The following is a 15,089-nucleotide window of genomic DNA, read 5'->3' as shown; positions in this document are numbered from 1 at the left end:
CAAAACCTTGTGGCGTAGGACTGAACACAGGTCAGTTGCAGAGAAGCTGATCTCCATAAGCAGTTTCCGCGTAGTCTGTTTGGCCAGCCTGTCGGCAAGTTCATTGCCTGGAATTCCAACATGACCTGGGGTCCAGTCAAACACCACTGAATGCCTGGACCTTTCCAGGGCACAGATGGACTCCTGGATGATCACTACCAAAGGATGATGAGGGTAGCACTGGTAAATAGCTTGTAGGCTGCACAAGGAGTCAGTACACAGAAGAAACGACTCCCCAGGGCATGAACGGATGTGCTCAAGAGCACGAGATATAGCCACCAGCTCGGCAGTGAAAACACTGCAGCCATCGAGCAAGGAATGCTGTTCAATATGTCCTCCATGCACATACACGAAGCCAACATGAGCATCAGTCATCGACACATTGGTGAAAACCACTTAGTGGCCTCAGTACATGTCAAGAATCAAGAGGAAGTGGCAGTGGAGAGCCGGGGGTTAACCGAGTCCTTAGGACCATGTGAAGGGTCCAGGCGAAGCCGTGGATGAGGTGTACATGATGGGAGTGTACGTGAATGGACCTCCAAGTATAGGTGGTAAAGGTAAGGACTCCATTTCAGAAAGAAGGGATTGGATACGAACTGCAATTGGGAGCCCAGACCTGGGCCATCGATGCAGGAGATGAACCGCCGTGGGTGGGAAAAGGAAACAGTGATTTGTATGTGCAGGAGAACTATGAATGTGTGCAACATAACTGGCCAGCAGTTGTGCATGCCTAACCTGCAATGAAGGGACTCTGGCCTCCACAAGGACGCTGGTCACCAGACTCATTCTAAAAGCACCTGTCACTAGGCGAACGCCACAGTGGTGCACTGGGTCGAGTAAACACAACAGAGGGCACGGCCGAACCATAAACCAGACACCCATAGTCAAAGTGAGATTGAACAAGGGCTCTGTAGAGCTGCAGCAGCGTAGAGCGATCTGCACTCCAGTTGGTGTTGTTCAGGCAGTGGACGGCACTGAAGTGCTGCCAGCACTTCCGTTTAAGCTGATGAAGGTGAGGAAGCCAAGTCAACCAGGTTTGAAAACCAGTCCTAAGAATCGATATGTCTCTGCTACAGTGCATGGGTTTTCATTAAGGTAAAGTTCTGGTTCTGGATGAATGGTATGATGCCAACACAACTGCATAACACACAACTTTGTGGCCGAAAACTGGAAACCGTGTGCTAGAGCCCACAACTGCGCCTTGTGGATGGCTCCCTGCAGGCGACGCTTGGCAACACCAGTACTGGTGGAGAAGTATGAAATGCAGAAGTCGTCTGAATACAGAGAAGGTGAGACAAACGGCCCTACAGCTGCTGCTAGACCATTAATGGCAACTAAAAATAGGGAGACACTCAATACAGAGCCCTGCGGGACCCCATTCTCCTGGATATGGGGGAAACTATAGGAGGCACCAACTTGGACATGGAAAGTATGAAGCGACAGGAAATTTTGGATTAAAATCAGGAGTGGGCCTCGGAGACCCCACTCATATAATGTGGCAAGGATATGATGTCACCAGGTGGTGTCATATGCTTTTTGTAAATCAAAAAAGATGACAACCAGGTGTTGGCATCTGGAAAAGGCTGTTCAGATGGCAGACTCGAGGGACACAAGATTATCAGTGGTAGAGCGACCCTGGTGGAACCTGCCCTGACACGGAGCCAGTAGGCCATGTGACTCCAGGACCCAACCCAAACCAACCGCCAACACACCATATGTTACAGCAACATACAAACAACGTTGGTGAGGCTTATGGGCCAATAGCTATCCACATCAAGCGGGATTTTACAGGGTTTGAGCACCGGAATGATGATGCTCTTCTGCCATTGCGATGAAAAGACGCCATCGCACCAGATCTGGTTGAAGATGACGAGGAGATAACACTTTTAGTCAGATGAGAGATGTTTAATCATCTGACTGTGAATTCAATCTGGCCCAGGGGCTGTGTCAGGGCAATGTACGGGGGCACTGAAGAGCTCCCACTCTGTCAATGGGGTGTTATAGGATTCACTATGGCGTGTAGTGAACAAGAGGACTTTCCCTTCCAGTCGCCGTGTTTTCTGCCACAGAAACGATTGTTGTAGTCACCTGCTCAACCATCACATCAATGATATCATGTGGGGGAGATTCAATGGTGACAGCAGAGGTGAAAGTTTCCCAGTCTGCCTTGTTTAAAGCCCATCTGGGCAGGTGTCCGTGGGACTGATGCCGCGGCAGTGACAGGAAGATGGGGAACGGGTCACTACCACACATGTCGTCATGTGCTCTCTAGTGGATAGATGGGAGAAGCCCTGGGCTGAAAATTGATAGATAAATGTCCGAGTAACTGCCATGAGCCACACTGAAATGTGTGGTGGTCCTAGTATTTAAGAGGGAGAGGTCGAACTGAGACAGTAAAGTTACGACATCTCTGCCTCGGCAGTAAGCATGGCGCCACCCCACAAGGGGTTATGGGTGTTAAAATCTCCCAAAAGTAGGAAAGGTTTAGGGAGTTGATCAATCAGTGCAGTCAATGCGTTCAGGGATACTGCACCATCTGGAGGAAGATATACATTGCAGACAGTTGTTTCCTGTGTCGTCCTTAATCTGACAGCCACAGCTTCAAGAGGGGTTTGAAAGGGCACAGGTTCACTACTAAAAGAGTTTAGGACATAAATGCAAACTCCATCTGACACTCAATTATAGTCACTACAGTTCCTGTAGTATCCCTTATAGCCGCTGAGGGCAGGGGCCCGCATCGCCGGGAACCAAGTTACCAGGAGGGCAATGCAGAAAGCAGGTGTAAAGCTTAACAGCTGCTGTAGCTCAGCCAGGTGGTGGAAAAAACCACAGCAATTCCACTGGAGGATGAGGCCATCATGAGACTGGGAAGGCTTGGAACATTCAATGAGGCAGTTTATGCCTCAGGATCTCATACTGACACCAAATTTTCGCTGAGCAGTCTATATTCATTGTGTCTGAGGGTTTGGTGAGATCTAGGTCCTCAGCAGACACCAGAATCTCCACCTCATCCACAGATGCAGAGCTTGTAGGTAGCAGAGGTGTGGGTGTCACCACAATTCCCTTCGTCTTAGGGACCTTCTTTTTGGATTTCTCTTACTGCTCCTTGGGTTTCCCTGGCTGGGAGGACTTCACTGATTGAGTCTCCAGGACTGAAGATGAGTGTGAAACCCTACCACCAGCTGCTTTTGGGCTCTTCAGCCACTGGCGGGCGTCATCTTTCCCATAAGCAGACCTGCGAAAGGAATGACCCAAGGGACCCCTTCCAGAAGTGGGGACTGATATCCCCAATGGTTGGGGGGTTGTTGCTCCCGAAGTAGGTGGTCCGGGAGCAACAGGGAGGGAAGTGCCCCCCCACCATCGAGGGGGCAGGTGTAGTCTTCTGGTTCTGAGAGGCGACAGGAATACAAGGAACTGATGGGGTGACAATGGTTGTCGTAGCGGCGGTATAAGAGGTGGTCACAGCCACAAGATATAGGCGCTCATATTTCCTCTTAGCGTCAGTGTAGGTCAGTTGGTCCAGGGTCTTATATTCCATGACTTTCCTCTCTTTCTGTAAAATTCAGCAGTCTGGCAAGCAAGGTGAATGATGCTCTCTGCAGTTGATACAGATGGGAGGTGGGGCACAGAGTATTGGGTTGAGATCTACTTCCACAAACTCAACATGTGCCACTGGAAGTACAGCGGGAAGACATATGGCTGAACTTCTAGCATGTAAAGCACCACATCAGGGTAGGGGTATATGGCTTGACATCACAGCGGTAGACCATCATCTTGACCTTCTCGGGCAATGTGTCACTCTCGAAGGCCATGATGAAGGCACCAGTGGCAACCTGATTATCCCTCGGACCCCGATGGATGTGCCGGACGAAATGAATGTTTCGCCACTCTAAATTGGTGTCAGACTGCAAAAGAAGGTTCCTGTGGAATATAATACCCTGGACCATATTTAAGATCCTATGGAGCGTGATGTAACAGAAACATCTCCCAACTTGAATGAGAATTTCACTCTGCAGCGGAGTGTGCGCTGATATGAAACTTCCTATCAGATTAAAACTGTGTGCTGGACCGAGACTCGAACTCGGGACCTTTGCCTTTCGCGGGCAAGTGCTCTACCAACTGAGCTACCTAAGCATGGCTCACGACCCATCCTGACAGCTTTACTTCTGCAAGGTGCGCAGGAGAGCTTCTGTAAGGTTTGGAAGGTAGGAGGCGAGTTACTGGCAGAAATAAAGCTGTGAGATGGGGCGTGAATCGTGCTTGGGTAGCTCAGTTGGTAGAGCACTTGCCCGCGAAAGACAAAGGTCCCGAGTTCGAGTCTCGGTCCGGCACACAGTTTTAATCTGCCAGGAAGTTTCATCCCCCAACTTGTCACAAGCAAGTAATGCCCGTGACTGGGCAGAGGATGCAGTTTTTATTAAGACTGACCCAGAGTGCATTTTGGACAAGCCTTCCACCTCCCCAAACTTGTCCTCCACATGCTCCACAAAAAACTGAGGCTTCATGGACATGAAAGACTCCCCATCAACTCTTGCACATACGAGGTACTGGGGCGAATAAGCTTCACTGCCATCCTTAACCTGGCATTCCTCCCATGGTGTGGTCAAGGAGGGGAACAATTTGGGGTCATATTTCTTAGCACTGAAGTTAGACTGCTGGCAGCGGATCACCAGCAAGAGATGACGTATTACGCTTCATGGGGTGTCATCCGCCCTGATGCCACCCATTCCGACCCAGGGCCCTCCCCACCAAGCCACAGCAAAGGCCACCTGGCAGGATGACCATGGCCGGGAGTCCCAATGCCCCCAGGGTGACGGGCATCTACTCCTTGGCATACATGGGGAGTTGACAGCACAGGCATCAGCAGAGCAATCCCTGTGTAGTCAGGGGACTACAACCAACAGGGTACATGGCAGCCCCACCACAGTGGACTGGCTACTGTGCTAGATATGAGGTGCAAATAATTCCATGGTCATCGTCAGTGCAGAAAACGACACTGCATAGTGGGTGGAGGAAAATGCACCCAGTAAGGTGTCTTTGCCCAAGAGATGGAGGATGAGCGGGACTGCAATGCCTCAATGAGAAAGTGAGCTAAAGATCTCAATGCACGATGGACACAATGCATCATGTAAGGCACCCTTTCCCAGTTGACTCGCTCTTCCGGAAAATTTTGAAAAATTGAGGTCAAACCCTACAGGGGACCATCACATAAATGCCGAAAGGTGTGAGACTCCTTTTATTCGCCTCTTACGTCAGGCAGGAATACCTCAAGCCTATTCTAACCCCCGGGCCCACAGGGGGTCACCAACTGTGTTCTAGTTGTTTTGATCTGGTTAGGTTTTGATAATAGTTCTGCTGGTTGTGGTATCATTTGAACTATATACGCAAAATAAAAGTTCCAGTACCAATTTTGGAGTTGGGTTTCATGCTCTTGGGGTCTCAGAGTTATACTGGTAATGTGATATTTCCGATACCCTTTTCTTTTTTTAATTGTGTTTTTTTTTATTGCTGAGGTGTTTGTTTGGTTGATTTTTGCTTGCATATTTGTTTTTCTAGGTCTTCATTATTAGGACTGTCACATATTAGTTTGTTCCGCCCAAAACCCACCACTTCCCATTCTTATCCCATCAGTTTCAGGTTACTTCTATAATTAAACATTTTTGATGTTGTTTTTGTCTGTTTATCTGTGTAATATATAAGCTTTAAATAGGGTTACCTGCCTGCTTGATGATGTCATGGGTCAAATCCAACATGTGGTACCACACTCCTCGTATTCCCGCAAGCTTTAATCTTTCTGTATCAGTGGCAGCAGAAGTTATTCTTTTGGTCAATATACCATTAGATCATCTCATTTTCTGCAGAATGAATGTGCTTTTCTTGGATTACTAGAGCAAAATCTGCTGCCATGCAGAGTGGAGTTGTCAGTGGTGAATATTTTGAAAAGAGTTAACACTATGACATCTCCTTGTAGTGGAACATCTCTTTCCTGTAGATTGCTTATCCTGCAATCCAACAAAAATCCTTCCATTTTGCAGTAGCATTCTGTAGTATTTATGATCTGGTAAATTTTCCATCATATTATATAATTCCAGTAAAAGCTGATCTCAGTGACCCCCACAAACTTGAAATCACCGCCAATAAATCAAACCAAATCAAACCTTGGTAAGTATATATAACATTGCTACCTGCCCCCGACTTGGTACTAGATTAAATGCAGTTCTCATGTACAATGGATAAAAGTTTTTCAAATATCTAATAGAAATGATATGAACAAAATTGGGCAAAACCTCTTTGGTCTACAAAATCATTTCTTCGTTCTGGTGTTGTAGGTAGTATAACAGTGTCTGAACTAACTCATGAAAAGCACACATTTGGCATAGCATGAAAGGGAAAATTCCCACAGTAATTTTGCACTTCAGTTAACCAGCTTCTCGAATGAAAACCAGGTGATTAACTGATAATTGGTATGATAAAAGTAAGAGCATTATGCCAGAAGACAATATATGTTCTTTTTCCACATAAAACTTTCAGTGAATATGTGAATGAGACATTAAGTTCTATCACAACTTCTGATAGAATGAGTCAACTGGTTCATTCCATTTTCTATGGACTGTTTGGGCAGTTTCTATAAAAATGATGTAGAACAAATTAGTTTACAGGCTATTATATATATGACTTGTTCATATACGCGGTTACATTTCAATCCACAAAAGATAACAAATTAGTCTCAAGCACTACTCATACCACAAGCAGCAAATTCATACACTTAGCAAAAATGAATGATCAATATTATTCTCTATACTACAGACATTCCAGTTTTTTAATTAAAAATTCTTCTACAGACTAGGATTTGCCGAGCAGAAATGATTCCGTTTTTTTTTTTTTTTTTTTTTTTTTTGTCAAAGCCGACGCGTGGGATCGGACGCTTCTGTCGACCCTCACAATGTTGAGAAAATGATCCTGAGAGTATGAATGGAAACATAATCACAATGGGAAATACAGAAGCGTCCGATCCCGCCCGTCTGCTTTAACCCATGACGTCACAAATATGGCGGAAACAAAAACAAACACACACACTTTCCACAAGAAGCCTAATGACACTAACGGGACAAGCACGGGAAATGGAATGTTTTGGGTGGGGGGGGGGGGGGCAAACTAAATATAAACGAATTTAGACGCCTTGCGTAGCTACAACGTGTCAGTGAAGACAGCCATGCATGAATACCCACCCACCTCCCCAGGGGTCGTAACCCCTGAAACCCATAGAAGATAAAGATGCTTCAGTAGCTGATTAGTGATTTTTGTCTTTAAAAAAAAAAAAAATTCTCACGGGATAGAACGAACTGATCAGAAAGATAAATATAATAAACTAAAACAGAAATTGGAGGAAACAGATAATTAAAATAAGTAATAAGTGTTTTTAAATTAAAAAAAAAAAAAATCTCACGAGATAGAACGAACAGATCAGAAAAGTAAATAAAGTAAGATAAAACAGAACTGGAGACAGCCACACTCAAACCAAACCCCGCGCCGTCATGACGTCACACACGACAACACCCTTACGTCACGGGTCAAAGCCGACGCATGGGATCGGACGCTTCTGTCGACCCTCACAATATTGAGAAAATGATCCTGAGAGTATGAATGGAAACTAGGTCTACTGAAAGTAACTGCCTGTGAACTTGTATTCAGAAGTATACCCCTATTTATTAACAGTGTCCAATAAAAACCCATGAGGAATTTCTGACCAAGACAACAAATTATTCTAAACCATACTACTCTCAATATGTTTGCCCATGTTTCTCAGCTAGAAATACATGTTAATTCACTCTGTAAATCTCAATAAGATTCAGCTATTATGACTTAGTCAACACCAGCCAAAGTTCACAGCCTCTTACATTTGATTCATTCAGTCACACAAAGTGCTCCTTAAATCTCATCATCTTCAGCAATGTGGAATGAGTCAAGTTGTATATTAAAAGGCAGAAGCAACTATTATTGGATACTTCTGTAAAATATACTCTCAACAAGTTATAACTAGCACTAATATACTCTCCCTCTCTCTCAAAATAAATACATACATAAATAAACAAAGAAGATGTGCAACCTTGGTTGTTTCTGCTCATCAGGTGCTTGCAGCTTATCAACAAGTGGGCTGTAAACTGGAAGTGATACATCAAAACCAGGCCGATATGTCCATGATGAAAATCCAGCTCCAGCTACCATGGCATGTCCAAGAGCAAGTTCTACAACTGTGGTATAGTCAGGTACTGCACCTGGCAGCATATTAAATATCAGATGATTTTCTCCAGGGTAATCTCCATCATACCAGCTGAAGAAAATAAACACATAGAAACAAAATTAGTATTAAACAGACGTTAAGATAAAATAAATCAGTGCGCCACTTCGTTTTACTTACTAGGGCAAGGACGCCAATGCTTGTGATGTTTCTACAGTTCTAAAGCGATTCTGGTTTAGTGTGTCGATGGTTGGAACAAAAATACATGCTTCTGCTGGATTTGGTGTATAATATTTGCTTTCTAAAATCGCTTGCAAAATAAAGTAAAATTCTCTCGAAATTTGACTACCAATCGGTATCCCTTTTGAATCCACGTATTTCTTTACAGGGTACAAGTATACCAAAATTCGATTAATTCCCTTATGCCCACACCGATACACATTGAAACAGTCATAATAGCTGCAGCGGGGATTTCTCGAGTCCGAAATTCGAGAATTTGAAGACAGCGACACTTCTGGAAGGGAATGTAAATTTTCTAAGGAGATACGATCATAAACCTGTGAGGTGCCTTCTTGTGTTGATGGCAGAAAATGGACAGTAAGCAGAAACACCACCGAGATGACAGCAAACAAAAATAAACTAAGAAAAAACTGCCTAAAACCATTGTTGAATGACTTCTGTTTGGAGAAGCCTCTGTTGCTGCCCATCACTTTGGAGCTAACGAAGCGCTCTCTACAACTACTCTCCCGTAATAGCACCACCAACGACATGCGACACACTAAAATATCCTTCGCCGCTTCTGACTCTGTCAAATGCTCGTCTCACATACCTCAAACACTCTTCTTATAAAAGGTACAAAATCATGTCATTGTGACACAGTTATTACTAACGGATTTGCGATAATTCTAACAAGCGTAGGAGGAAAGAGTAACATTCAACAACGTGGTGAAAAAAACGGAGTTATACAAACATGCATGACACTCCCCCTTACTGTTGTCATGAAACACAGCTGACATTTGCATCCATAGATTTACGAACACGCGTATGCCTATAATCTCTGCGTATGGTTTGGCTGTCGATGACAGGTTCATCGGAAAAAAATAGTTTCATGAAATTTCTAATCTTCTCTGGACAACTTTATTAAAATGCAAGAAGTAATGTTCAACTTCGATATGAACATTGTACACTGATGTGACCTGGTGTTCTTTGAATAATTTCTGTGATTTCATTTACTGTCGTTCAGGAAACAATCAACAACGATAGCCACCCACTATGATTAGTTAAACGGTAATGAGATCCAAATGGACAAAGGAAAGACTAGGCTACACTACCTCTCACTTTCTTAAGGGCCACTGTACCTCGGCAAAAAATGTGTCAAACTTTACTGTGTTTGCCAAATAAATGACCGTGTTTAATGTTTTTGCAGAGTGTGTTTGACGTGTTTGCCAGGAATTTTGATTGACCGAAAATTTGACAAGGTGGAGGACGCTGTTTGTGTCGATGTTTCGCCTCATATGTTTTGCTAAAAATAGTTTTATTACAGTGTATCTCACTCTAATGTGAGTTTCCACAAATATGGAAACTATAATCAAAAGTAAAAACAAAATAGCACTGGCAGTTACCCAGACGATCGAGGGGTCGCCTTTCCCAGCCGTATATTACGCAGAATGCTACTAAACAGGGAATGGTTTGGCGTATGGTGTTTTTCAAGGAATTGAATAGCACTCGCGTAATGCATGATCACAAACGTCTTCATTTCATAACTCAAAACAAAGACACTTGGTGATTTCGTGATCCAAAAGCATATAGCACGTAAGTTTTCACCACATTTTGCGTTTTAATAAATTTAAAAGTTTTTCATAAATGTTTAGATAGAAGTTATAAGAAATAAATCCATCGTAAACGTTACTAAATAGCGAAAAAAAAATTTCTGTCTATCCTAGTGCAGCATACCAATAACGGATACAGAACGAGGACCCAGCAAGAAAACAAAACGAAATGTGAACAACCATCTGAAGACAGATCTGTGAAAATTCCAAAACCGGTCATAGTTTGATTCAAATAAACCTTGTTAAACCATACTTGTAGCTGGTTGCTTTTCCAGTTATAAACGTTTTAGTACAAGGTGTCCCATAAAACCGGTATACCTCACTGCCGAGATGAACAATGAACTAACTAAAAAAGAATGCATAATAGTAACGTTAAAACCTGATTATAAGAAACGCTGGAAGTGGTGGCCATCGGCATCCAGGCACTTCACATGCAGTTTGACTACAGATGATTAACTGGTATGTGGGGTATAATGGTTTTACGTGGGAAACCTTGTATTACAACCACAATTCTCAACATGTCAGTTTTCGACAAAATAGCGTAAAGAAAGAGATGGTTCTGTCAACTGCCACCATGTTGTGTTCTATGGCTATACGTTTAGTCTTCCATTTATTCAAGTTTCCTCGCTTCTTCTTCATCTCTAGACCATTAAAGAAATTTTGGACAGTATCAGAGACGAGGACGTCGTTCTCTGTGAGACACTGGTCTTTCAGGGGATATTCCGTTGTGTAGTAAGCCTGCAATCGAATATCTTCAACACGTATATCTTCTGTTGTTTCAATCACATGTCGACAGTCTCCCTCTGGGGATGACTTTTTGACTGATGCCAATATCCAAAAGAATTTTGTATCAGTGTTTTTCTCCACAGATAAGGCGATCACTAAATCACTTACATACATCATCAATGGGTGAGCTTTTACAGCTTCATGCATTTTATATGGAGCCGGGCATTAGCCGTAACCAAGTCAGGAACTGGTCCAATTAGGCATACAATTGAGCGTCCTAATTCATTGTTGTGTCTCTCAGCAAGGTTCAGAATAGTTTCTTGCAGCCCCAGGTTATGCGCGCAATACACTAGGCTCCATCGATTAGCTGGCAGCTTCTTTTGCAGAGCCAGAAATATTGGCGCAAATGCCAACCCACACCTAAAATAGTTGGTTTTGAAATCAAAATCCGATTGAGCAGATCGAGTTACTTTTCAGCTGCCATCAGCCGCAACTCTCTTAGCCTTCGCAACAATTAATTTCTCGTTAGTAAAATTTTTTCTGCATGGTACACGAACCTTAACCACAGTTTTGTCCTTTAGAAAGGCAGCTTCCCAACGTTCCTCTTCCTACCTTCTTCAAGAATTTTCCTCAAGTTAACTTTGAGTCTTAGTACAACACTTCTCTCCCATCATCCAGTAGACCATCATATAGAACACATTTCTCACTTGAACTATACATTCGAAGCAACCATAAGAGGCCGAACTCATAAACAATTGCTGGTGTAGGAGAGCAATATTAAGGTTGGTTGGTTGGTTGGGGGAAGAGACCAAACAGCGAGGTTATCGGTCTCATAGGGTTAGGGAAGGATGGGGAAGGAAGTCGGCCGTGCCCTTTCAAAGGAACCATCCCGGCATTTGCCTGGAGCGATTTAGGGAAATCACGGAAAACCTAAATCAGGATGGCCGGACGCGGGATTGAACCGTCGACCTTCCGAATGCGAGTCCAATATTAAGGACTGGCCCTCCCCGTGTCAGGGTATGGGGAAGATCACTGACATCTCAGAAACTTCTTTCCACCACATCATGGCAAATATCAAGTATCAACCATTCCAATAACATCGTGACACTTCCAAAGGATGGAATTCGGCAATGGATGTGCAATGAAGCACACGCCTTACGGTTGGTCTGACAAAAAAATCACACAGACTTATATTGTGTGAAATTTTACCTTCTTTATTTTCAAAAATAATAATATTTGCCGAAACTGCGTCGTTTGCGACTTATAAGCGAAAAACTCTCAAAGAAACCCAGTTTTATCTGGTTTTTTTTCCATTCTTGCCTCATTTCTGGGCCAAAACTTTGATTTGGCCTTCTTGAGCACCGTTTTATTGAACTAAACGAGATTACTTGTCAACAGACACACTGCTCTGGCAGTTTACCTACATGTCAAAATGTGGATAAATCCGAATAGTGAGGAATAAAAGAAAGGGCAGTCTCATACCATAGATGAAAGTTATGAGAAACAGTGATCTGTGAAATTCGTAAGTAAAGCACTGCCCCTTCTTTGCAGTGGCATACTGACAAGGGCTATGATTTTTATTCTTGGGACATATCAGAAAATAACAAATCGAATTTTCGAAAGAATAAAAAGTGAATGGTCTTATTCAGATGTTCTGAGTTCTCTCACTCTTGTAGCAATGTCGTATTTCCAACTGAGTGCAATAGAAAGGATAAGTGTGTGAGTAACAGTGTTGACAATTAGGTAGAAATTGTGGAACAGAACCTCAAACATTTGACTCATTTCACTCAATAGTCAGAAAAGTACTGTAAATCTCGCATTTCAGAGAAAAATATAAGATATTTTCTATTATGTTCTACTACTGCTTTTTTTTTACGTGTGGCTGCCAGGAGGCTGACAAAAGGAGGCAGCTATTCGATATCACCGATTTTGTCCAGATTTATGTTATAGGCAAGATTTGACCAGAAATCAAATCGAAAGAAGTGACAGCTGCAAATGGCCAAGCGTTTAGAAAAAATGGCATTTTTGACTCAGGTCAGGTGAGGCATGAAATATTGATGTTAGTGCAGTTTCAAGATAGTGGTTGGCGCAGCAGAAAGAGTACATAATGGTAATCCGTGCGTTGTGAGGTCGAGCACATTGGTGGAAAGTTTTTTCATTTTCCTTATTTTCAATTTTTACGTTACTTACACTGCAAATAAACCTCTATAGTGCTCAGTACATTGCATTTACTAATATTTTCATAAATTCACGAAAAGGAAAATATGGGATTGCAAATAAAATTCCAAGTAAGGATCGTAAAGCTTAGATGAGAGGTTCATATACAAAATTATATACTTTTATTACCACACAGTTAATGGCTGAAACATGCTAGTGTTGTCCCCAATGGCCAATGGTTTGATTTTACCTGCACCAGGAACCTATTGTTCATGTGCAGCTGCCAAGGGCTGCTCAAAGGTCAAAACTAAAGTAATGGAATATGATATTTTGTATTCTTTAATTGCAATACTTTCTCCAAAAGTTGTTTGCAGAGTCCTTGTGGATGCTATACGTACAAACCTTTCTTGGAGATTTATTTGCAATCGCAAATTTTGCTTTGCCTTATCTTTTCATGCCTTTCTTGAAAGTAGAGACAAATAAAGTATAATGAGCATTATTTTAGGTTGTTTGCGGTGTAAGAAATATAAAACCTGAAAACAGAAAATGAGTTCCGACATAGGAACTTGATCCCATTCCCTTCGGCTTCCCGCTCTCTATTCTTTCCACTGTGTCAACCTTTTCTGGAAAATACACTGACAGAAATTGCTCATGCCTTGCCCGACCCACACTAAGAATGCTATTTTTTCTAAACGCCTGGCCAGCTGGGGCTCCCACTTTCTGTCAATGTCATTTCGGGCTAATCTCCTCATATGTCATGAATTTGGACGAAATCCATGATGAGTATGTGTGGTCCTCTTGTAAGACAAAGAGAAGAGATACAAAATGCAATGAACTTTCAAGAGTGATATTTTAAGCCCATTCAGATCCCCATGTGGGCATCCTGATGCATATTTCCCATGGTTTCCCTAAATTTCTTCAGATGAATGCCAAGATTATTCCAGCAAGAAAATCATTGCTGATTCCATTCCTTCACTTTGTCCTTCTTTTCAAAGACTGCCTTCTTGGACAAAAGCAATATTCTTTGCATAAAGAATATGCTGAAGATATTGACAACGTACTTGGCATAAAGGAGCATCATAATACTTTTTCTTTTTCTGAGAAAAAAGTGTTAATAAAGCATTAGTATTTATTGTGGTCCAGATCTGACAATTCTATCTTGTCTCGCCTGCTAATTAATATATTTAACTTGTAGATTTTTAGAATCCATTGCCACTCCTGCAGAAGTTGAATGTACTTCAAAATATTTTGCAGCAGACATCACTTTTGAAATTCGACTACCACATCACTATTGGATTTAAAACATTCGTGTAAGATATGGAAGGTTAATGGTCAGGAAATGGCCATGAAAATAGTTCTAAGGAAAAATCTGCATATGGAGGGTGATTAAAACAGCTGCATACAGATTGAAGGAACTGACAAGGGGAAGGCCTCAGACATGGCCAACCGATTCGGCTCAAATTTGGCAGGTCGCTTGTGTACAACTTAAAACGAAGGACTCTTAGATATTTTGGGTCAACACCCCCGCCATTTTGAGAAAATCGCCCCTAAAGGTTATGACGAGCAATCGACTCAAAATTGGAGGGATCGATAGATAATTGTAAATAGAGCAATTTTCATCATCAGGTATGGGGTCTGCGAACCCAAACTTTTCCAGAAATCGAGGAAAGAAACTTCTACAACTGCCGCTTCTGTACCCACATGGTAAACGCTTTTCGCCGACTCTTCGGAAGCAGTGTAGCTGTCGAAAGATTGTATTCATTACATGTTCTTGGAGCCGTGAGTATATTTGTTTCGTATGTTTATATGACAAGTACCACCCATCTAGTTGATCGAAGAAAAGTGAGGACACGTAATAGTGACTGGAAGAGCCATTGTAAAGTGACCTGGAGTAACATTTTAGTTGTTGACTAGCCCAAGAGGTTTGAGAAATTTATTTCCCTACTTTATTATTATCATTCCTTATTGATTTACTTACCTTATTAACCCTCATATCCCTATCAATTGAGATATAGAAAAATACAAACTAAAAGAACATCCGCTACGTTTCTTCGAGATTCGAGCGCGGGTTCTCCGATTCCCAGCCACTTACCTTGGCC

At 42.6% G+C, this 15,089-nt stretch overlaps 1 protein-coding gene across 1 annotated transcript in view; it reads right to left on the bottom strand.

The window, feature by feature from the left end:
- The window catches only part of LOC126248036 (exostosin-2), a 107,641-nt gene extending 98,317 nt beyond the window's left edge, over window positions 1–9,324 (bottom strand). The window contains exons 1-2 of the mRNA XM_049948657.1: window positions 8,459–9,324; window positions 8,147–8,371 (exon numbers count right to left, since the gene is read on the bottom strand). Of these exons, the coding sequence (XP_049804614.1) occupies window positions 8,147–8,371; window positions 8,459–9,048 (815 nt within the window). The 5' untranslated portion in view covers window positions 9,049–9,324. The remainder of the gene's footprint in view (window positions 1–8,146; window positions 8,372–8,458) is intronic.
- Between the last annotated feature and the right edge of the window lie 5,765 nt (window positions 9,325–15,089).

The sequence above is a fragment of the Schistocerca nitens genome, chromosome 3 (genome assembly GCF_023898315.1).
Source record: "Schistocerca nitens isolate TAMUIC-IGC-003100 chromosome 3, iqSchNite1.1, whole genome shotgun sequence".
NCBI lineage: Eukaryota > Metazoa > Arthropoda > Insecta > Orthoptera > Acrididae > Schistocerca > Schistocerca nitens.
Note: the sequence above shows the minus strand (reverse complement) of the source record. Positions and strands in the feature narration are given on the sequence as shown.